The sequence below is a fragment of the Dendronephthya gigantea genome, unplaced genomic scaffold, assembly GCF_004324835.1.
Source record: "Dendronephthya gigantea isolate DGI-Jeju-01 unplaced genomic scaffold, DenGig_1.0 000001F, whole genome shotgun sequence".
NCBI classification, from domain to species: domain Eukaryota; kingdom Metazoa; phylum Cnidaria; class Anthozoa; order Malacalcyonacea; family Nephtheidae; genus Dendronephthya; species Dendronephthya gigantea.
In genome coordinates this window covers 316,649-342,379 of record NW_021163011.1, presented here as the reverse complement: position 1 = coordinate 342,379, position 25,731 = coordinate 316,649, and the positions used below count along the sequence as shown (strand labels likewise).

Sequence of the window (25,731 nt, the reverse complement as noted above, 5' to 3'; positions counted from 1 at the left end):
ATAATTTAACAGATGGTAGCTTCGCACCATTGTCTTTTCAGGCAAATTGCATGAAAATCTCATGTCAATATCAACTAACACATTTCGCTAACTCGGCGTTCAGTTGATCCCGCAACACCAGTTCTGCATACTAAAAATGGCCCACTAAGAGCTTGCATTCGAGCGTCCGGCTTCAATCGAGCGAGTGGGACTTCTTACCATTTTAAAGTTTGAGAATAGGTTAAGGTCATTTCTACCCTAAGACCTCTAATCATCCGCTTTACCTGATAAAACTGCATGTATGAACTCCATCTTTCCTGATGGAAACTTCGGAGGGAACCAGCTACTAGATGGTACGATGAAGCAAAACATCGATTAACGCAACGCCTTTTCACCCGAAGGCAGAAAGAAAGGTGGCATACGATCGGATGCAGCTGACTTCCCCACCACGACAAGGCGACGTTCGTTTCGCTCTCGTACTAATTCACGGAGCAAAGGCCTCTCATAATTTAAAAGGCCGTAAGAAAGCCGGCATACGATCAGACGCAGCCGACTCTCTTCCCACGATTGGCGTTGTTCGTTTCGCACACGCACTCATTCACGGAGCAGATGCCCCTCATTCATATATAACTAACTTCGAAGCAAAACTTCGATGAACGCAACGCTTTCTCGCCCAAAAGGGGCAGGAAAAGCAATATACGACCAGCATACAACCAAGATTTAGGGCTAAATTGTCACATTCTTGGGAGTCGAACCCAAGCCCCAGTGGGGCAGCCGTGAATGTGTGGACGCATTCGAATGTTACAGGACAACACAAGACAACACAACAAAAAACACAACGAACCTTTTATCTGAAACGAGAGCTTAGAAAAATAGTATTTACAATTAGCATGGCAGAAAAATTTAGGCATAGGGGTCTAAGGAAGGGGTTGGGCTCAGTGCAGGGCAGGGGCTGGGCCTAGTAATCACACTAAAATCGGTCATCTTTTTGTGAAGAGAAAGAAATAAGTTTAGTAGCCCTAGAGAAAAATTTACACAATTAGTACATGCTGACCCAGAGACGGGGTAGAGTGCATTCCTATTCAGAGGGAATATATAAACAAATAAATACACTACCTTCCTCCAGCCAGATGGCACTTACCTGGAGAATGGCAGAATGCGGCCTGATGAATGCAACACTTTTTTGCCTGAGGCGGAGGAAAATAAGCATACGATTAACGCAGCTGACTTCCCAACCACAACAAGCAACGTTCGTTTCGCACCTGTACTAATTCACGGAGTACATGCCCCTCATTTATAGCCCAACCTCGAACACAAACTTCGATAAAAACAACGCTTTTTCACCCGAAAGTGGAAAGAAATGCAGCATACGATCGGACGCAACCGACTTCCCCACCACGACGAGCGATGTTCGTTTCGCACTTGTACTAATTCACGGAGTACATGCTCCTCAGTTATAGCCCAACCTCGAACACAAACTTCGATAAAAACAACGCTTTTTCACCCGAAAGTGGAAAGAAATGCAGCATACGATCGGACGCAACCGACTTCCCCACCACGACGAGCGATGTTCGTTTCGCACTTGTACTAATTCACGGAGTACATGCTCCTCAGTTATAGCCCAACCTCGAACACAAACTTCGATAAAAACAACGCTTTTTCACCCGAAAGTGGAAAGAAATGCAGCATACGATCGGACGCAACCGACTTCCTCACCACGACGAGCGATGTTCGTTTCGCACTTGTACTAATTCACGGAGTACATGCTCCTCAGTTATAGCCCAACCTCGAACACAAACTTCGATAAAAACAACGCTTTTTCACCCGAAAGTGGAAAGAAATGCAGCATACGATCGGACGCAGCCGACTTCCCCACCACGACGAGCGATGTTCGTTTCGCACTTGTACTAATTCACGGAGCACATATACCCCTCTTATATAGCCAACTTTGAAGCAAAACTTCGATTAACGCAGCGCCTTTTTACCCGAAGGTGGAAAGAAAGCCAGCCATACGATTGGACGCATTTGACTTCTTCACCACAACGAGCAATGTTGATTTCGCACTCGAACTCATTCACAGAGCACATGCCCCTCATATATAGTAAAAATATTAACCGGAGAACCGTTCGCCGCAACATCCTCCTTGAAAATCGATGTTGACAATGTTTCACAAACCGCATTCCATCTTCCCAAACATCCTCCTTGGTCATGACCCGCGCAAGCTAACTTCGGCGACATCGCTATTTCGCTCGAATCGACCACAGCGAAATCGGACCTTTTTTTCGATCATGTTCGAGATACCTCGACATTTTCCCAACTACTGCGGGTCCAAACCGGGACTTTTTGGACATGTTCGGGAGAATTCGATTTTTCACCCGTCTTAGTGCTGGTCGAAATCGAGACTTTTTCGAACTTGTTCGAAAGACCTCGAGTTTTCCCTTCTTGGTCGGGTCGAAAATCGCTACTTACCCGAACATGTTAAGAAGATCTCGAGTTGTTCCCCTCTTCTGCCGTTCATGTTAGAGAGACTACGACTTGTTGGCCTCTTCTGCCGAACATGTTCGATCGACTCGAGTTGTTGGCCTCTTCTGCGGACATGTTCAAGAGACAAGGACTTGTTCTGCTCTTAGGTCGACTTCGCCGAGGATGTTCGAGTTTTGGAAAAAAAAAAAATCGCAGAAAAAGGGTTTAATCTCAGCAGTCATAGCAACAAGGCTACTTTCTACTGCTTACATTACCCCGTTCTTTATTTAAGTCGTCTGCAAATGATTTAGCTCTGGAAAATTTAGATTTTGATCGTTGTAGTGCTTGGGAGCATGGTCCGCTCCGTGGGCACGTTGTGACGCAGGAGGCGCGAAAGATCGCGTCTGTTATTCGTGTTCGCTTAAGTCGTCCAGAAAAGGAATCGTTGCGTTCTAGCGCGAATTCTGGTTTAGAGGCGTTCAATCATAATTTAACAGATGGTAGCTTCGCACCATTGTCTTTTCAGGCAAATTGCATGAAAATCTCATGTCAATATCAACTAACACATTTCGCTAACTCGGCGTTCAGTTGATCCCGCAACACCAGTTCTGCATACTAAAATGGCCCACTAAGAGCTTGCATTCGAGCGTCCGGCTTCAATCGAGCGAGTGGGACTTCTTACCATTTTAAAGTTTGAGAATAGGTTAAGGTCATTTCTACCCTAAGACCTCTAATCATCCGCTTTACCTGACTGCATGTATGAACTCCATCTTTCCTGATGGAAACTTCGGAGGGAACCAGCTACTAGATGGTACGATGAAGCAAAACATCGATTAACGCAACGCCTTTTCACCCCGAAGGCAGAAAAAAGGTGGCATACGATCGGATGCAGCTGACTTCCCCACCACGACAAGGCGACGTTCGTTTCGCTCTCGTACTAATTCACGGAGCAAAGGCCTCTCATAATTTATAGGCAACTTCGAAGCAAAACATCGATCAACGCAACGTCTTTTCACCCGAAGGCCGTAAGAAAGCCGGCATACGATCAGACGCAGCCGACTCTCTTCCCACGATTTCTTTCGCACACGCACTCATTCACGGAGCAGATGCCCCTCATTCATATATAACTAACTTCGAAGCAAAACTTCGATGAACGCAACGCTTTCTCGCCCAAAAGGGGCAGGAAAAGCAATATACGACCAGCAACCAAGATTTAGGGCTAAATTGTCACATTCTTGGGAGTCGAACCCAAGCCCCAGTGGGGCAGCCGTGAATGTGTGGACGCATTCGAATGTTACAGGACAACACAAGACAACACAACAAAAAACACAACGAACCTTTTATCTGAAACGAGAGCTTAGAAAAATAGTATTTACAATTAGCATGGCAGAAAATTTAGGCATAGGGGTCTTGGGCTCAGTGCAGGCAGGGGCTGGGCCTAGTAATCACACTAAAATCGGTCATCTTTGTTCTGAAAGAGAAAGAATAAGTTTAGTAGCCCTAGAGAAAAAATTTACACAATTAGTACATGCTGACCAGAGACGGGTAGAGTGCATTCCTATTCAGAGGGGAATATATAACAAATAAATACACCTACCTTCCTCCAGCCAGATGGCACTTACCTGGAGAATGGCAGAATGCGGCCTGATGAATGCAACACTTCTTTGCCTGAAGGCGGCAGGAAAGCTAAGCATACGATTATACGCAGCTGACTTCCCAACCACAACAAGCAACGTTCGTTTCGCACCTGTACTAATTCACGGAGTACATGCCCCTCATTTATAGCCCAACCTCGAACACAAACTTCGATAAAAACAACGCTTTTTCACCCGAAAGTGGAAAGAAATGCAGCATACGATCGGACGCAACCGACTTCCCACCACGACGAGCGATGTTCGTTTCGCACTTGTACTAATTCACGGAGTACATGCTCCTCAGTTATAGCCCAACCTCGAACACAAACTTCGATAAAAACAACGCTTTTTCACCCGAAAGTGGAAAGAAATGCAGCATACGATCGGACGCAACCGACTTCCCCACCACGACGAGCGATGTTCGTTTCGCACTTGTACTAATTCACGGAGTACATGCTCCTCAGTTATAGCCCAACCTCGAACACAAACTTCGATAAAAACAACGCTTTTTCACCCGAAAGTGGAAAGAAATGCAGCATACGATCGGACGCAACCGACTTCCCCACCACGACGAGCGATGTTCGTTTCGCACTTGTACTAATTCACGGAGTACATGCTCCTCAGTTATAGCCCAACCTCGAACACAAACTTCGATAAAAACAACCTTTTTCACCCGAAAGTGGAAAGAAATGCAGCATACGATCGGACGCAACCGACCCCTCCACCACGACGAGCGATGTTCGTTTCGCACTTGTTACTAATTCACGGAGCACATATACCCCTCTTATATAGCAACTTTGAAGCAAAACTTCGATTAACGCAACGCCTTTTTACCCGAAGGTGGAAAGAAAGCCAGCCATACGATTGGACGCATTTGACTTCCTCACCAACAGCAATGTTGATTTCGCACTCGAACTCATTCACAGAGCACATGCCCCTCATATATAGTAAAAAATATTAACCGGAGAACCGTTCGCCGCAACATCCTCCTTGAAGATCGATGTTGACAATGTTTCACAAACCGCATTCCATCTTCCCCAAACATCCTCCTTGGTCATGACCCGAGCAAGCTAACTTCGGCGACATCGTTATTTCGCTCGAATCGACCACAGCGAAATCGCGACCTTTTTTCGAGCATGTTCGAGATACCTCGACATTTTCCCCAACTACTGCGGGTCCAAACCGGGACTTTTTTGGACATGTTCGGGAGAATTCGATTTTCACCCGTCTTAGTGCTGGTCGAAATCGAGACTTTTTTCGAATTGTTTCGAAAGACCTCGAGTTTTCCCTTCTTGGTCGGGGTCAAAATCGCTACTTTACCCGAACATGTTTAAAGAAGATCTCGAGTTGTTCCCCTCTTCTGCCGTTCATGTTAGAGAGACTACGACTTGTTGGCCTCTTCTGCCGAACATTTTCGATCGACCTCGAGTTGTTGGCCTCTTCTGCGGAATGTTCAAGAGACAAGGACTTGTTCTGCTCTTAGGTCGACTTCGCCGAGGATGTTCGAGTTTTGGAAAAAAAAACAAATCGCAGAAAAAGGTTTAATCTCAGCAGATCATAGCAACAAGGCTACTTTCTATTGCTTACATTACCCCGTTCTTTATTTAAGTCGTCTGCAAATGATTTAGCTCTGGAAAATTTAGATTTTGATCGTTGTGTGCTTGGGAGCATGGTCCGCTCCGTGGGCACGTTGTGACGCAGGAGGCGCGAAAGATCGCGTCTGTTATTCGTGTTCGCTTAAGTCGTCCAGAGAAAAGGAATCGTTGCGTTCTAGCACGAATTCTGGTTTAGAGGCGTTCAATCATAATTTAACAGATGGTAGCTTCGACCATTGTCTTTTCAGGCAAATTGCATGAAATCTCATGTCAATATCAACTAACACATTTCGCTAACTCGGCGTTCAGTTGATCCCGCCACACCAGTTCTGCATACTAAAAATGGCCCACTAAGAGCTTGCATTCGAGCGTCCGGCTTCAATCGAGCGAGTGGGACTTCTTACCAATTTAAAGTTTGAGAATAGGTTAAGGTCATTTCTACCCTAAGACCTCTAATCATCCGCTTTACCTGATAAAACTGCATGTATGAACTCCATCTTTCCTGATGGAAACTTCGGAGGGAACCAGCTACTAGATGGTACGATGAAGCAAAACATCGATTAACGCAACGCCTTTTCACCCGAAGGCAGAAAGAAAGGTGGCATACGATCGGATGCAGCTGACTTCCCCACCACGACAAGGCGACGTTCGTTTCGCTCTCGTACTAATTCACGGAGCAAAGGCCTCTCATAATTTATAGGCAACTTCGAAGCAAAACATCGATCAACGCAACGTCTTTTCACCCGAAGGCCGTAAGAAAGCCGGCATACGATCAGACGCAGCCGACTTTCTTCCCACGATTGGCGTTGTTCGTTTCGCACACGCACTCATTCACGGAGCACATGCCCCTCATTCATATATAACTAACTTCGAACACAAACTTCGATAAAAACAACGCTTTTTCACCCGAAAGTGGAAAGAAATGCAGCATACGATCGGACGCAACCGACTTCCCCACCACGACGAGCGATGTTCGTTTCGCACTTGTACTAATTCACGGAGTACATGCTCCTCAGTTATAGCCCAACCTCGAACACAAACTTCGATAAAAACAACGCTTTTTCACCCGAAAGTGGAAAGAAATGCAGCATACGATCGGACGCAACCGACTTCCCCACCACGACGAGCGATGTTCGTTTTGCACTCGTACTAATTCACGGAGCACATATACCCCTCTTATATAGCCAACTTTGAAGCAAAACTTCGATTAACGCAACGCCTTTTTACCCGAGGGTGGAAAGAAAGCCAGCCATACGATTGGACGCATTTGACTTCCTCACCACAACGAGCAATGTTGATTTCGCACTCGAACTCATTCACAGAGCACATGCCCCTCATATATAGTAAAAATATTAACCGGAGAACCGTTCGCCGCAACATCCTCCTTGAAGATCGATGTTGACAATGTTTCACAAACCGCATTCCATCTTCCCAAACATCCTCCTTGGTCATGACCCGAGCAAGCTAACTTCGGCGACATCGTTATTTCGCTCGAATCGACCACAGCGAAATCGCGACCTTTTTTCGAGCATGTTCGAGATACCTCGACATTTTCCCCAACTACTGCGGTCCAAACCGGGACTTTTTGGACATGTTCGGGAGAATTCGATTTTCACCCGTCTTAGTGCTGGTCGAAATCGAGACTTTTTCGAACTTGTTCGAAAGACCTCGAGTTTTTCCCTTCTTGGTCGGGGTCAAAATCGCTACTTACCCGAACATGTTAAAGAAGATCTCGAGTTGTTCCCCTCTTCTGCCGTTCATGTTAGAGAGACTACGACTTGTTGGCCTCTTCTGCCGAACATGTTCGATCGACCTCGAGTTGTTGGCCTCTTCTGCGGACATGTTCAAGAGACAAGGACTTGTTCTGCTCTTAGGTCGACTTCGCGAGGATGTTCGAGTTTTGGAAAAAAAAACAAATCGCAGAAAAAGGGTTTAATCTCAGCAGATCATAGCAACAAGGCTACTTTCTACTGCTTACATTACCCCGTTCTTTATTTAAGTCGTCTGCAAATGATTTAGCTCTGGAAAATTTAGATTTTGATCGTTGTAGTGCTTGGGAGCATGGTCCGCTCCGTGGGCACGTTGTGACGCAGGAGGCGCGAAAGATCGCGTCTGTTATTCGTGTTCGCTTAAGTCGTCCAGAGAAAAGGAATCGTTGCGTTCTAGCACGAATTCTGGTTTAGAGGCGTTCAATCATAATTTAACAGATGGTAGCTTCGCACCATTGTCTTTTCAGGCAAATTGCATGAAAATCTCATGTCAATATCAACTAACACATTTCGCTAACTCGGCGTTCAGTTGATCCCGCAACACCAGTTCTGCATACTAAAAATGGCCCACTAAGAGCTTGCATTCGAGCGTCCGGCTTCAATCGAGCGAGTGGGACTTCTTACCAATTTAAAGTTTGAGAATAGGTTAAGGTCATTTCTACCCTAAGACCTCTAATCATCCGCTTTACCTGATAAAACTGCATGTATGAACTCCATCTTTCCTGATGGAAACTTCGGAGGGAACCAGCTACTAGATGGTACGATGAAGCAAAACATCGATTAACGCAACGCCTTTTCACCCGAAGGCAGAAAGAAAGGTGGCATACGATCGGATGCAGCTGACTTCCCCACCACGACAAGGCGACGTTCGTTTCGCTCTCGTACTAATTCACGGAGCAAAGGCCTCTCATAATTTATAGGCAACTTCGAAGCAAAACATCGATCAACGCAACGTCTTTTCACCCGAAGGCGGTAAGAAAGCCGGCATACGATCAGACGCAGCCGACTTTCTTCCCACGATTGGCGTTGTTCGTTTCGCACACGCACTCATTCACGGAGCACATGCCCCTCATTCATATATAACTAACTTCGAACACAAACTTCGATAAAAACAACGCTTTTTCACCCGAAAGTGGAAAGAAATGCAGCATACGATCGGACGCAACCGACTTCCCCACCACGACGAGCGATGTTCGTTTCGCACTTGTACTAATTCACGGAGTACATGCTCCTCAGTTATAGCCCAACCTCGAACACAAACTTCGATAAAAACAACGCTTTTTCACCCGAAAGTGGAAAGAAATGCAGCATACGATCGGACGCAACCGACTTCCCCACCACGACGAGCGATGTTCGTTTCGCACTTGTACAAATTCACGGAGTACATGCTCCTCAGTTATAGCCCAACCTCGAACACAAACTTCGATAAAAACAACGCTTTTTCACCCGAAAGTGGAAAGAAATGCAGCATACGATCGGACGCAACCGACTTCCCCACCACGACGAGCGATGTTCGGTTTTTGCAGTTTGCCGTCACCTCCGCAGTTTGCCGTCACCTCCGTAGCCCAGTTTGCCGTCACCTCCGCACCTCGTGGTCGTGTGTAGACGTGTACTTTAAGCTCCGCTGAAAATATTGTGAATTCGCCAAGTAATTGCTGCTGTAAAAATTTCTAACTACAATTGGCTTAGTACATATTACGGTTTTAATTTGCCTACACCATGGCGTGTATAAATCAAAGCGAATCTTCGACTCAACCTACTATCAACAATCAACTCGTAGTCGAGGGATCAAAAATCAAATGGAATGGCTCCTTCGAAGATCTGAAAGCTTTTACCGAGCTGCGCTTGGGTTTAGGAGGCAACTGGACATCACCTGGTGGATCAACTAAGCTCTTTAGTAGCGATGAAATAACAATAAAATACTCGAAGAAATCGTCAGTATTATCATTCGAAGGCGAAGCCTCTCTGAAAATCAAAGACCTAGTCAAAGACATATATCTAACTGATAAGGCAGCATCTGAACACAAAGCGGACGGTGAACCCTTGACCGAAACGAGAGAGACTGTGGAAAGCGATTGCGAATTACTCGAATCACAAACAGGCGGCGAAGCCATTGCAAAACATCAAAGCTCAAAGATCGGGAATTTGCATTTCATCTCGGAGTCAACAGACACTGATTTGCATACAAACTCACGAGACTGTAACCTGAACACTGATAAGATACAGCTAAATGATCAAAACTTCACAAGTAATTTAAATAGTACAAACTTCAACTAAAACCCAAAAGAAGTTTACGAAATTGAATCTAAGCTAGAGAAATATACCCAGAGTGTTACTCAAAAACTAGAGGCTCTTGCTGATGAAATTTCAACAATTAAAGAAACCAAAGAGAACAAAGCATATGCTATCCTGGTCTTAGAGGACGTTGTTAACGAGTTAAGGAAGGAAAAACTGCAACTTAACCGGGAAAATAACGAGCTAAAAGAGAAAAATAGGAACTTGTTCCAATCTCTGTCCGAAGCTAGAGCTAAAGTTCTGGACCTCCAGGAAGAGAAATCGAGTCTGATGACCTCACTGAAGCTGGTCCAACGTGAAAAAGTTCTACCGGCGGAGAGGGAGAGAATTAAAGAACTGGAAACTGAGAACGATAGTTTAAGAGCAGCTGCAAGATCCCTACAAGAAGACCTCAATGATGGAAGCAAAACACAGAAACGGGATTATACCAAAGTAAAGAGCTCTAGTAAAGATACATCTGAAAGCGTTTTTGAGTCAATGAATCGGTACGAAGTCCTCAGCATCAGTGATCAAGAAGACGATGCCAATGATTCTGTGAGCAAAGTATCTTTAGACAAAACCTCGGAAACTGGTCATCGGAATGAGAACACTAACACAACTCATAAAGGCACAAAATCCAAGCGAAACATCCTACTAATTGGAGATTCAATGATCAAGGATATTAATCCTCACAAGATATCAAAAAGCTCAGTTCGAAAGTTAATATACCCTGGGAAAAGAGCTGAGGAAATAGCAAATGAATTCCAAAAAGCTCATGTGCATTCCTCTCCCACAGATGTTATCATACACGCTGGAACGAATAACTTAATACAGAACTCGAGTAAAGAATGCTGCGACAATATTAAGCATCTAAGCTCCACAGTACAAAACAAGTTTAAAGATGCCAGAATCGCAATATCTGGCCTAATATCGAGAGGAGATATTGACGTAGCAACAAAGATTCATGAAACCAATAAATTACTATACAATCTATGCAAGAAAAAAGGATATACATTCATCGCAAATAAGAACATAGACGAATCCTGCCTCAATGGCTCTAAGTTACACCTTAATACAAAGGGATCAGCGCTCCTGGCTGTCCATTTTATCAAATTTCTTCGGCGACTTTCACATCCAACTGTTGAGGATTTTCCGAAGGAACTTCATCATCTGGGGGAGCTTCTGAGGATGATCATACCACAGACGCCAAGGAAAAGAATTCATCGTTAGACAAATCGTTATATAACGCGGAAAAGAGTACTTATGCCACAAATAACAATGATCTGGCGAACAACACGTCAATAATAGGTAGTGTGGACGACCAATCTGCTGTGCGGGAGTCTGAATCTGTGCTACCGAGTGTAAATCGTAAGTGTACTAATATTAATTATAAACCATTTGGCAAAGGTCTAGTTATGGCCTCACTAAATATTAATAGCCTTTTTGCGCATATTGATGAATTTCGAATATTTATGAAAGAATCTGATATTGATGTTATCTCAATTAACGAAACAAAGCTTGATTCTTTAATTGGAGATAACGAAGTCCATATACCCGGCTATGAAATAGTAAGGAAAGATAGGAGAACAAATGGGAGACATGGGGGTGGTGTTTGTTTCTATGTAAGATGCAACCTTAATTACAAAATTTGCGATGATTTAAGCTCTGACGATTTAGAATATTTAACAGTTGAAATAACTAAGCCTCGGTCTAAATCTCTTTTAATTAGCACTTGGTATCGACCTCCAGATCTGCCAACGTATTACTTTGATTATTTTGAGAAAATAATACAGAAGGTAGATTTGACGAATCATGACTACTTTCTATTAGGTGACATAAATGTGGACCTTATGCCGGGAGCAACATCAGCCAATGCTAATAAATTAAATGATATATTTGAAATTTTTGGCCTCACACAACTAATTAAAGAACCCACTAGAACTACACCATATTCCTCAACGCTAATTGATCTTTGCGTTACAAATGCCCCAACAAAGATCATAAATTCAGGTATAATTGATCTTTCCATAAGTGATCATGTTTTAGTTTATATGACACATAAGGTTCATTATAAGAAAGCGGAAGCGCGATTAGTTGAAATAAGGAGTATGAAAAATTTTCATAGAGGAAACTTTATAGGAGATTTAAAACAACAGCAATGGTTAGAATTAAATTTGTGCAATGAACCTAATGAAATGTGGGTAAGATGGAAAGGGATGTTACTTAATTGCATTGATAAACATGCTCCACTCAGATTAAAAAGAATTGGGAAAAAGAAATCCCCTTGGATAACTAATCAATTAAACAAAAAATGCGCCAGAGAGATTTTTTGAAAAAGAAAGCAAAAATGACTGGAGACACATTGATCTGGCAACAATATAAATCATTAAGGAACTCTACGAATAATGAAATTAAAAAAGTGAAAAGTCAATATTTTACTGATAACCTTGAGACCAACCAGAACAATCCAAAGTCAACTTGGAAACTTATTAATGAATTAAGCTCTCGTAATAATTCTAGTCATAAGACCATATCTAATATTACAATTGGCGAAGAAACAATAAATGCGCCTAAGGACATAGCCGAAATGTTTAATTCTCACTTTGCAAAAGTAGGTGAGAATTTAGCATCTGATATACCACCATCTGCTGTGGAACCGGAGGTTTATATTGAGCCAACTGAAACCACATTTTCATTGACACCTCCCACAATAAATACAGTTTGTAGTAAATTAAGAACGATTAACGAAAAGAAAGCATCAGGTCTGGATAAAATACCCTGCAAACTTTTAAAACTTGCAGCTGAAATCGTTGCCCCATCATTAACTCTAATATTTGATAAGATTATAACTACTGGCATATTCCCAACGGAATGGAAGTTAGCAAGAGTTACGCCGATTTTTAAGAAAGGTAGAAAAGATGATATGGACAACTATCGACCAATATCCGTAATTTCATGTGTTGCTAAGATTTTTGAAAAACTGATTTTTGATCAGCTATATGAGTATTTAAATGCTAATAATTTGATATCCAAAATTCAATCCGGTTTTCGATCGTTGCACAGTACATTAACTGCCTTATTAGAAGCAACGGACAAATGGTCAATCAACATAGATAATGGCTTACTCAATGGAGTGGTCTTTATCGACCTCAAAAAAGCATTTGATACCATTGATCACACCATTCTCTTACGGAAGCTAAGAATATATGGTGTTGACCAAAGCGGCATCAAACTCTTTGAATCATATCTAAACAACCGAGGCCAAAGATGTTGCGTAAATGGTGAATTATCTGAGGCTGTTAAAATAAGTTGTGGTGTGCCTCAAGGTAGCAACTTGGGGCCACTATTGTTTTTAATTTACATTAACGATTTGCCTAATTGTCTGGAAAGAGCCTCTCCGAGAATGTTTGCTGATGATACTAATATAAGTATTGCGGCAAAATCTGTAACAGAGCTTGAATCAATAATTAACTCTGAATTGAAAAATCTTAATCAATGGCTCATAGCTAACAAACTGAGTCTAAATGTCGCTAAAACGGAATTTATGATAATTGGATCTCGTCAACGGTTAATGATACACAATAATGAACAAATAAACATCGAAATTGACGGGAAGATAATCAAGAGAGTTAAAGATACGAAATCATTAGGATTACAAATTGATGAGCACCTAGTATGGGCGCGACACGTTGAAGGCATTTCCAAAAAGGTTGCGTCGGCAATTGGTGCTCTTAAAAGGATACGCCAGTTCATAGATACAAGCACTGCCCTCAAAATTTACGGAGCTTTGATTCAACCGTATTTTGATTATTGTAGCTCAGTTTGGGATGGTTTAAATATCACGTTAAATGATAAATTGCAAAAACTGCAAAATAGAGCAGCGAGGGTAATTACCAAATCTGGATACGATGCAAGTTCCAGCGACCTTTTCACTAAACTAGGTTGGGACAATCTTTCGACACGCCAGAAAAAACACAAGGCTGTAATAATGTTCAAAATTCTTAACGATTTAACACCAAATTATCTCCGTAATTTATTTGAATTCCACAGCACAGGATACAATTTGAGAAACTCTGAAAATGCTTTATTTGTACCAAAACCGCGAACAAATTATGCTAAACGAAGTTTTAGTTATAGTGGCGCGGTGTTGTGGAATGAGTTACCTCAAAATGTACGAGCATTATGCTCTCTTAACCAATTTAAAAGGGAGATTGACAACATTTTTTCCCTATAAAACAGACTCTCGCACGGCAATCTTGTAAATCAGTTTATATATCTGTATTTTAAATTGTATTGTATTGTGTTGTATTTAGTAATTTTGTCTCTAAATATCTAATGAATGTATATAATTATAGCCCACTTTTTATACTGTAGATTTTACCGTGCTTAAATAAAGTTTTGATTGATTGATTGATTGCACTCGTACTAATTCACGGAGCACATATACCCCTCTTATATAGCCAACTTTGAAGCAAAACTTCGATTAACGCAACGCCTTTTTACCCGAAGGTGGAAAGAAAGCCAGCCATACGATTGGACGCATTTGACTTCCTCACCACAACGAGCAATGTTGATTTCGCACTCGCACTCATTCACAGAGCACATGCCCCTCATATATAGTAAAAATATTAACCGGAGAACCGTTCGCCGCAACATCCTCCTTGAAGATCGATGTTGACAATGTTTCACAAACCGCATTCCATCTTCCCAAACATCCTCCTTGGTCATGACCCGCGACATCGCTATTTCGCTCGAATCGACCACAGCGAAATCGCGACCTTTTTTCGAACATGTTCGAGATACCTCGACATTTTCCCCAACTACTGCAGGTCCAAACCGGGACTTTTTTGGACATGTTCGGGAGAATTCGATTTTCACCCGTCTTAGTGCTGGTCGAAATCGAGACTTTTTCGAACTTGTTCGAAAGACCTCGAGTTTTTCCCTTCTTGGTCGGGGTCGAAATCGCTACTTACCCGAACATGTTAAAGAAGATCTCGAGTTGTTCCCCTCTTCTGCCGTTCATGTTAGAGAGACTACGACTTGTTGGCCTCTTCTGCCGAACATGTTCGATCGACCACGAGTTGTCGGCCTCTTCTATAACGTCACACTCTCACCCTGCGTGGAGACCACGCATAACTTCGGGAAAATCCGACAGTTTTCGATAAATTAAATTGGTCTTCTTCCTCCTCTCTTGTCGTTGGCATGTATCGAGGTAAATCTGACTTATCCCTATCATATGTTTCTTCGTACGAAGCGGGCTCGGATAGGATAGCAATCCCCTCTCTTTCTATAAACAGTTCCTTGAATGGATTTTCCCGATGTTTCCTTTCGCAGCTTTGTTTATTGTTCATTTCGTAAGTCACTTCTGAACTTTCATCTAATGCAAGGTTAAGAATGCTTTTCAGCTCATGTTTTGGTGGTATTTTCCCGTTTAAAAGTTTTTTAGAATATCTTGTATTATCAGGGCCGTAACTACAACGATAATTGGGGGGATGTTTATTCATATATTCAGTTCTGCCCTACGGATTTCTTTTGTAAGTGCAATAGCTCGCAATGGAAATCCGTCGGGCAGAACTGAATAATTATTTCATTGTTCATTACACCCCCCCAATTATCGTTCTAGTTACAGCCCTTTACACCCCCCCAATTATCGTTCTAGTTACAGCCCTGCTTGTATAGCGTACACATGCTTTCGCAATAGCTACCAGTTTCAAAATCCGTTTATATCATAACTTTGATCTTCGTCCGCCTCTAAGAAGCTCCACTTCAATTTGACTCGTGATAGACTTTTCTAATTTCGATACAGCTGTCATCCTGCTTCTCATATTTGCTGTTCAATTTCCTTATTGAGCTTATTTATAGATTGTCTTTCTTGCCGTAGTTTAGACATTTCTGCTGCGTGAAATTTTTCCTGCCCACCGCTGTAAAGTGTTTCACAACTATCGAAAGGACAAGTACGAGATGAATGCCCCAACCGCATGTGGCAATTATGACATATCGAACCCCTTTTGCCGTTTTTGTAATTTTACGTTCTCGATTCTTTTTCTTAACTTTGTTTCATCGTCCTCAAGTTTCTTCTTAGCCTGGCATTTTAATTTTCATTTATTTTCGACTGGCAATTAGAAATATACCTTTGCAGAGGTGTATCGGCGTTTCAACTTTGCCCATTGGGTTCTGCCCGTTCTCCAGATTTATTGACAGTGGCAGTCACTATATGACATGCAGGGAAAGTAAAGTTTTCTTTTACTTGCAGCGTTCTTTCCAGCCAGTGGCGTGGGTTTGTCCTCGTCCATTGTTGTGCATTGTTTTTTTTTTCGCTGGCGACTTTGACGTCAAGGAATCGACAACTCTGATACTTAGTCGGAAGATGTTTTCATGATTCTGCATTTGGGTTATGCAATGAAGAGCATCTTAATTCAAAAGCGTCATCGTTACTCGTTGTTACGTATTTATTTTCGTCGTCCTTTTCGATGTAGAAGAACTCTCATGACACGCAATTTGACGAATTCGATTCGCGAATGACGCAAATTTCATATCACAAAGTGTATCCCGAACAAAGTTGATAATCGTTCATAACCACCCCCGTAAAACACTTTCACTAATAGTAGACATTTTCAGTTCAGACGATATGTACTGACATCTATGCATGTGTAATATATAGCATATGTATGTGTAATATTCTATATTTTCGTTATATTCTATATAATTGCGTCTGTCAAGTCAGGGATATTTTCGACACTTTCGTAATTTTGGTAATTTTTGGGGAATTTACTAATCGTAAATCCATTCAAGATTGAGCAATGAGATGTCTATATCTAACATGCCTGTTTATCTTGAACGCCATAACAAAGCTACAAATTTTGGTTACAATTATAGGCAAAAGTGAAATGTTTTGATCATGAAACTAATTGTTTCGGCCCATCCCACAAAAAGTTTGAAAGTCAAAACAAATGTGTTTCCGTTGAAAAACGCATTAATTCAAACTTTTTAAAACCTTGTTTCGAGTGCACGGTTAATGGAAGCTCGCAAATGGTTGTAACTGCCATTTTCAAATTCGTAGTGCAGGAATTGCACATTTAGTCGGTAACCTTTTAATCACATACCCCGTGACGTTATAATGTTAACATTCTTGTTAATGATCGTTAATTCCGAACGCACATCACTAATCTGTGATTACTATACTTTTAATCCATTATACCTACTGTACTCTAGCTTATAATTTATCAAGTGGCCAATGCACTACAGAAGACACAGATTGCTCGCAGATTTCGAATGCATTGTGGAATATAATATGGATCCAACTGTATATGAAAACATTCACTGTTGATTGCTTTACTCGATTTGTCCAGTGGTTTTATGCATTTTCTTCCAGGCGCTTCCTTCCCCGCATCCTCCCCAAAATTCCCTGTGCGCTCGCTCACCTTAGCCACTGATCTATGTAAAGGCCTGTAGTGTGCCTACATTTATAGTTATTTAAAGCGCCTGGGTACGAGGCTGCCAGGAATGTCTTCTTGGCCACTGCCCCTGATATTATATATATATTGTATGCATGATCCAGGCCTCCACGCGGAAATTTGGTAGGTAAATAGTGGCAGTCCTCAGGTTTTTCCGCGTACTGTGTGTGCCTAGAGCATACCCAGTAGGCGAAAAAAACCAGGAACGAGGATGTGCATGGACAAATACGGGAACATATACCATATACATTTACTTTGAGATATAGAATCTAATCATTTAAGAGGAAAGGGTACCTTTGCCCCGCTTGCCACTGCTGGTAAAAGGCAAGGGGGGCAGTTGCCCGGTGAAGATGGCTTGTTTATCATCAGATTGGAATATAGCTGTCATCTGTGCTTTCGAACTGATTCCTAGTGTAAACAATCCAAATGTCTACTACCACATTCTATTAATTCCGTTGTTAAGGCAAATATCAGACGATTTGGAATGGAGTGGCAGTCATGAAAAGCGCCGTCGACTTGGTTACTTTGCAAGATTTGCTTGGCCGTGAAAAACCGGCGACAATTATCGAATTTGGCAGTTATGCAGGAGGATGTGCCTTATGGTATGCCGACACATTAAAATGTTTTGGTGTGAAATCCCACGTTTATTCTCTCGACATTACACCCGAATACTTGCACGAAACAGCGAAAAAGAGAGATGAGATTACTTTCATCACAGCTGATGTCTCGAAAGATATGGAGAAGGTCCTCCCGGAGAAAATGTTGAAGGTATGCTCACTCACGTTGAAGATTCACTCAACGTCATTTGCCGTGTGCACATCTCATTATCTACAGTTTGAATTGCATACGACGCGACCAAAGTGCGACGTATAACCTAAGCTTAACCTACGTAAAATGCTTCTCAAAATTTTAGATGAAATATTAATTACAATAGTTCACATGCATCATGCAGGGCAGCAGAGCTTTTCTGATCGTATATATGTTATATATTAACACGCGTAAATTTTGCCATGCCTTACAAAATTTCCTTACAACAACCCCTAGACACGATTAACGGGAGGTTTTTTTTCTTTTCACGTTTAATATTTTTGTAAAATCTCGTAAACGAATGATTCATCCTAGCCTCTTTAATGAAACAAAGCATTTGGCAAATTAACGTGGTGACAAAGTGCACAAAATATACTTAATGGCAAACTTTAGAATCAAATACAATTGTTCTACTTCAATTTATTCTACTTGCCTTTCAAATTTCAATGAAATAAAAAGCAAAAGAACAGTGATATACGCATAATGCGTACTGCGATTGAAGACCAACCACTATGTGCGAGCGCCTGGGGTTGAAAACCACCCCAAGCACCCCAGCGCGCTTTTTTTGGCCACTGAACTCTATGTATTAGCTGAATGAAACCTATATAACTTTTGTTTTTTCAAAAACCGCCTGGGTACGAGGCTATATTTGAAGACTGTCAAATGACGTGGAGGAAAATCCTGGCCCCAAGACTATAAATGATATAATTGATTCTACCTGTACAACACATGATCAATTAATCATGTCAATGGTGTAGTAGACAGTGTGTAGCTATGTCATTGTTTGCAATTGTTTACAACGAAATTAAATCAGTGAATATTTGGGATCATTCAATTCTTAACGATAAACACAATGTCAATAAGGGAAACAGTTGTATAGAATTATCAACCAGTAAATAAAATTTATTTATTCAGTGTTAATTGAAGTTTTTGAGTCATCACCAATCACACTTCATCTTTCAGTGAAAATAGTCGACCATATGCGTTTAGCTTTATCGCAGCCAGTGCTTTAGAGGCTACCACATGCACGCGTTGCGTACGTGTTTTTATCATTCGGCACGAAAAGAGTAAAAGTGCAGCAGTAAACATTGCTCGTTATTAAATTCTAATGCATTATTAAAGCAGACATTTATGAACTCTCGCAAATTAACTAAATGTTAAATATTGAAGCTTTAAACCATTAAAACACTACAAAATCCTCAAGGACTACTGACTGGACGTCAAATCTTATCTCCCGAATATTCAATGTAATTCCTAATCTCCAGGCGGTGTAATTCCTCATCTCCAGAATTAGTACCCTCGCACGGTGCACTCTGTACGACATAGTCGACAGATAAAACGACCGTATAGTGCTTTTAAACCGACGTGAACGGACTCTTTATGTTTTATTATCGCTTTCCATTGTGAAGATTGATGTAGTAAAGTGAATTTACTCCATGATCGAAGAACAATGCAGTTTTATTCATGCCGATGTTGTGCTCTCCTAAGGTTATCCTTTTGTTTACAGGAGTTACCACATCCTTGGTTTATCTCTGAAGATTGTCATGTTCGTCTGGAAAAATCTCTGGGCCATTTAGAGCCGTTCATGAAACCTGGAGATTACATGCTAGTCGAGGATACACACCCGTTATCAAATGCGAACTATCCGGGTCAAGGTATTACGTAATAACAATTGTAGAAACTGACAATCACTTTTTTATTAGCATACTAAAATTACTGGATTCTATTTGGTCCAGAAGAGTATACTCATATTTTATTGATTTTGACTGCAGTGCAATGATTTTTCGAAGTATGGAATGGCGGAAATTTTGGATACAAACTAAACAGCCCAGGACCTGGAAGAACTAAAAATAACGGACAAAAGTTTGGCAGGACAATTTTGCAAATTTGGGCTCGCCCCCCGGCCTTTCAAATTTTAACAAAATTTGAAAGAGAGTTATCCAATGTAGAATTTGTACATGTATATAATTTCTTGTTCAGAAAACGATATACAACATAAATAACTTGGGCGGGAATTTAAGCTAAAAGAAATTTCAAAATACTCCCGTATTTTTTGAAGAGAAAATGCATACATTCTGCCAAAGCATCCTGAATTTAGCCGCGAACATTTCCGGCGGCCATCTTGCAAATTGCCTAATTTCTCCCTTTGTTGGATTGATTGATATTTGCACGCTGAAAACAGAATCAATTGGACATCCGAATAGCTCAATTAATACCCAGTTTTCTTTTGTAATCGCAGAACAAATGAAATAATTTAACTATACATGGTCACCCCCCTTGCACGTGAATAAAATACAAAAACTATAAATACTTCTGCATCACAACTATATAAGAGCGGTTTTCCACTAGGCGGAATAAAAGTCCGCCTAGTTAACGCGGGATATCGATCAAGCTCGTGAATGCATGCATAGCAATAGTTACGCAGATCATCGTAACTGAAACAGGAAAGGATTTGATTAATGATTATAAATTTTTCACAATATAGGTTCAACTTCAAGCGATTTCGACGAAGCTGGTCTTGGAAAACACGACGATTTGAGAAATTTTTTGAAAGCTCGTCCTGGAAAATTTCTCGTTGACTGCCATTACACAGATTTTTTTGGGTATAGTTTTTCAATTCGCAATTTTTTTGCGTGCATGCATGCTTTATACAACCAACCACGCGCAATTGCAAAAGCAAAGAAAAATATAATGCATGTATCATGTATATATACATATATATATATATATATATATATATATATATATATATATATATATATATATATATATATATATATATATATATATATATATATATATATTTATATATAATATTCTGTGGGGCAGCTATATCGCACTAATAGCATGCATTTAAAATGCACTGCGTTTTTTGGTAAAAAGGTTTTTAAAGCCCTCAAGAAAAGCTTTGTTACCCCATCTTCATTTTCGCTTCGGCCCTAACTCCACTTAAATTAGCCTATAACTGCCAAAGTCAAGATTATATAATTATGAGAACACAGAAGTGAGATATAACAATGCTTTATTCCACATCAAAACGCTTAGACACCGGATGGAGGACTAACAAAACTGAATCAAAACGAGGTAGCCTCGACATCACCAAACCTGTGTAAATCAGCGAGCAAGGCACTGAACAAACAAGTTATCATTTATCTGTAACGATACCCTGAACAAAATAAATAACGCAAAGTCTATAACCACATCGATAAGCGATCCAGAAGATGAATGTAAAACCGTGTCACACTAACCTGGAGAAATATCCTGCATAACATAACATTCGAAATTTCCGATTCACTCTCCGACGAAGAAGAGCTGCTAGAGCTCGAAGAAGAGGAAGAATAGTCAAATTTTGACCTTCTTGACTTCTTTGAAGGTTTTTTCATACTTCTGGAAGCCTTACGCTTCCCTTCGTGAGCCCGAACGCCCAGCGGTCTTTGGCCAAAGTTTTTCCTAGTCGCTTCGAGACCGGTTGTTTTGGTCGCAAAGGAACTTGTGGCGTTGACTGAGGTTGATTCTCTGACTCCTCAGTGACCGATTCAGGCACTGCCTGACCATCGGGTGCCATATATAACCTTTCAAAATTCGCAAGCAATTTTTTACTTTGAGTTTTATTTCGGACACGACGAAAACACGCGTCTGCTGTGAAAGCGAGCTACCTCGTTTTGATTTAGTTTTGTTGGACTTAGTCCTCCTCAATTGTGTCAGCGTTTTGATGTGGAATAAAGCGTTGTTATATCGTGCTTCTCTGTTCGAAATAATAATCAATGATCGCAGTGTCAAATATTATCAAATATATTTCAAAAACGTGATTATTATGTGTTAACATGCAGTTTTATCTGAACGTCTTTTTTGTAGATATAATGGTTCCCCGATGATGAACAGTTATTTAAAGCGGGTCTAATTTTTGTGTCGTTGAAGGGCAAATATAGCTACATCCAAATGATCCAATTATTGAATAATATTTGACTGATTTTGAATAAAATGTACCGAGTATACTCCGGCTATACCAGACTCTGTGAAGTTCTGTTCGTAAGCAAAAAACTGCTGTGAGGACGCATTTTACTTTTTTATAAGCTTGGTTTATCGTTTTCAAAGCCATGATTCATTACAATCGACAGTGAACGACAATAATAATACCATCGCATTAATTTCGAAAAGGAGTCGATTTTGAAAGTGTATATTTGATAAATTATAAAAATGCCACTTCAAAAATTCTGAAATTTTGGGATGAAATTCTGAGATGGAGCACTAGCTCTTGCATACTCTTCTAAAAAAGGCTTGAAAATTTAGAGTACAGCAGACCAAATTCTTCCGTTTTTTCAGTGGGATAAGATTTTTTATAATGATATTAACTCGGGCCATGACCTTGGGAAATATCATCACTTCAGGAATATTTCGCAAAATCCCTCTCACTCCATGGTAATAAAGACTATAAAATGATAAAAACTCACCTTATGAAGTTATGAGTGTGGCAGGCTCTGCTTGTTATACGAAACAAATTTGTATAGGGAATAATATCGCTATATCGAACACTCTACTCGTATATGATTCTAAACGCAAATTTAGTATAGTTTGTATTTTAAGAAGATATATAGTTTAGTTTACATTGTACCGGAACATGACGCCACATTTACACTTTAGTCATGCGACTTCCGCGATTCGAACAACTTCAAAATATCTTCAAAGAATCCCTTATGCATTGATCTAGAATATCATGCATGCAAAGAAAGAAAAAGTCCATTGTATATGGGAAGAAGCGGAGTTATTCCGCATTTTGTACGTCAGATACCCATGCAGGTATTCCCATTTATTCTATACCCAGGTATTCTAAATGTTTTTGTATACACCCTGTACGTATAGATATATTAATTTCGAGAAATAATTCCGAAAAATAACTTAATTAGCCTAATTCAATTTTATACGGTCGCGCGAGCGAATTTTTCCCAAACGTTCACCATCACGAATAGACAATGTTGAGTAGCCAATCAGAATGTAGGATTTGTATACTAAAACAAAGTTAGTGCATGCGTAATTCGAGACAGTCTCTAGTGACTAAGGAGAGACAACAACAACGGGGGACTGATGGAGTATTATTAGTATAAAATATAGAGCGATTGAGAGCCGGTTAGGAAAGAGACGGACAAATAAAAGTTATTAAACAGCGCATAGTTCTTGTGTCTTACAAGCTGAAAAGGACTATTGTGATACGTCATATACTGCAGGCTTTGCGGACACATTTAAAAAGCACACACTCGCAAAATATCATGTCAATAAAAGGCGAAGATGAAAGTTATTACGGTGGGGATGTGTTGTCTTTAAACAAGGCATTCAAAGTCCGGAATATTGAGGAAAATCGCTTCGCCAAGTTTGAGGAGCGAGAAACCCGAAGCATTCTGACAATCGAAATTAATAAATTTCTGTGCACTGGTGAGTTATTGGTTTAATCCAAAACGTGATAGATATGGAAATATGCATGATCGTTCCGTATTTTATGCAGAATAAGTTACTCCAAATATAATAATATAAACCTTGAATGACCGGAATATTCTCGTAAATCGAAGTGTATTTTCGTGGCTGTTTACATAACCCCGTTTACCTGTGTAGTAAAATATAGGTAAACATAGTCATGCTGGCGATGGCTTGCGCTTATTTCGCTTCATATACTCATATGTAGAACATTTCCGGGAAACTATAGTATAGAAGTCTAGCTCATTAACACTGAGACTATTATCTTTGGATTTTTGACTCATTAATTTTGATTCAAAAACCTTTAAAATATCTCTTATAGCGGCGTGGTTTTAACTTTATAGAATTGAGAGACGAAACGTTTACTGACATTTGCTTTAGTTTAGTGCAACCTTGTCAGACTGGGGCGATTAATCAACAGACTAATCAAGTAAATCAACTATCTTCCCCCGCAAGCGTTTCATAATGCTGCGAGCGGGCGGGAAAATTAGGGAAAAAGCGGGGCACCATTAGAAATGCGGGTAATGCGAAGAGAAACTTCGTTTCCCCGTCTTTTCACTCGTTTGGTTTCTCTTCGCATTACCCGCATTTCTAATGCTGCCCGCGCAGTATTATGAAACGCCTGTGGAGGAGGTAGATTAATAAACAATCTGAATTCAATGAATGCCAGAAATGTCTTCTTAGCCATGCGGCAATTTACCGGAAATAGTAAACGTGTGTTTACCCTGCATGGGCATAATTTGAGAACATGTACCAGGGTATAAAGGTGGTTTTCCACTAGGCGAAATTTTCGATCGAACGAAATTTTTCACTCAATCTTCTTTTCAATTTGACCGGTGAAAGGAATCCGCTACGGTTGAATTCTCATAATTAAAAGAATATCAAACGAAAAATTCCTTAAAGGCGGTATTCCACTTATTTCCCCATACGTCTGCACGCAGGCTGTATTCCACTAGGCGAAGAAATTTTTCGATCGAACGGAATTTTTTGCTCGATTTCTTTTCAATTGTGTGAATTCGACATTAGCAGTTTACTTTACCGGTCACAATTGAAAAGAAAATCGAGCGAAAAACTTCTTTCGATCAAAAAATTCCGCCTATTAGAAAACCGGCTTAAACCCTCGCGTTTACCCAGATGTTGGGTAATGGGTACCCTGAAATGGCCGACACGCATTTTTACGACTGGCAACAGATTGTAGGGCCGCGCAACTGCATGTTAAATTACGTGTTTACCACAGTGGAATATATAGCTGTGCTCTCGGATTCCCAGTGTAAACAATTCTTCTAAATCCTGATTTCTACCATGTTCCCTTTGCTGTTTATAAGGTAAGTTTCGGACGACGTGGAATGGAGTAGAAGTTATGAAAAGCGCCGTCGACTTGGTTACTTTGCAAGACTTGCTTGGTCGTGAAAAACCCGCGACAGTCATCGAATTTGGCAGCTATGCAGGAGGATGTGCCTTATGGTATGCCGACACATTAAAATGTTTTGGTGTGAAGAGCCACGTTTATTCTCTCGACATTACATCCGAATGCTTGCACGAAACAGCGAAAAAGAGAGATGACATTACTTTCATCACAGCTGATGTCTCGAAGGATGTGGAGAAGGTCCTCCCGGAGAAAATGTTGAAGGTATATAATATTTGCTTCGATTCATTTCCAAGTACGAAAAAAATTGAATAGCCGACATTTTGTTATACGCGCAATTCGGGAATTTACTCGATTATCGACGAACAATCCAGCTTTTTCATGTTGATGTTGTGCTCTCCTGAGGCCATTCTTTTGTTTATGTACAGGAGTTACCACATCCTTGGTTTATCTCCGAAGATTGTCATGTTCGCCTGGAAAAATCTCTGGGCCATTTAGAGCCGTTCATGAAACCTGGAGATTACATGCTAGTCGAGGATACACACCCGCTATCAATTGTGAACTATGCTGTTCGAGGTATTACATAATAACAATTGTATAGCAACTAATAATCACTTTCAATAATAGCATCTTAAATTAACGGATGCTAATTATCGAGAGAAGTGCGGAAATTTTATTGCCGGGTTTTATTGTATTGCAGCATACAATTAATAGTTTTTCAAAATAAACAAAATGGCAGAAAGTTTTTTGCATAGAAACTAAACAACGCTGGACCTAGAGGAACTAAAAAAGGCCAGAAAGGCGAACGACGAGACTGGCAAAAGTTCAAAATAACGGAGAAACGTCTGGCTGGACGTTTGAACGTTCCGCGATATTAAACCCGGCCAGTCGGTACAACGGGTTTTTGTAAAAAAAGGAACTCAA

At 40.7% G+C, this 25,731-nt stretch overlaps 1 protein-coding gene across 1 annotated transcript in view; it reads left to right on the top strand.

The window, feature by feature from the left end:
- The window catches only part of LOC114527111 (rhamnosyl O-methyltransferase-like), a 53,695-nt gene extending 28,330 nt beyond the window's left edge, over positions 1 to 25,365 (top strand). Inside the window, exons 2-7 of the mRNA XM_028548734.1 lie at positions 17,632 to 17,936; positions 19,483 to 19,630; positions 20,461 to 20,578; positions 21,831 to 23,402; positions 24,767 to 25,071; positions 25,236 to 25,365. Of these exons, the coding sequence (XP_028404535.1) occupies positions 17,632 to 17,936; positions 19,483 to 19,630; positions 20,461 to 20,578; positions 21,831 to 21,876 (617 nt within the window). The 3' untranslated portion in view covers positions 21,877 to 23,402; positions 24,767 to 25,071; positions 25,236 to 25,365. The remainder of the gene's footprint in view (positions 1 to 17,631; positions 17,937 to 19,482; positions 19,631 to 20,460; positions 20,579 to 21,830; positions 23,403 to 24,766; positions 25,072 to 25,235) is intronic.
- The last annotated feature ends 366 nt before the right edge of the window (positions 25,366 to 25,731 follow it).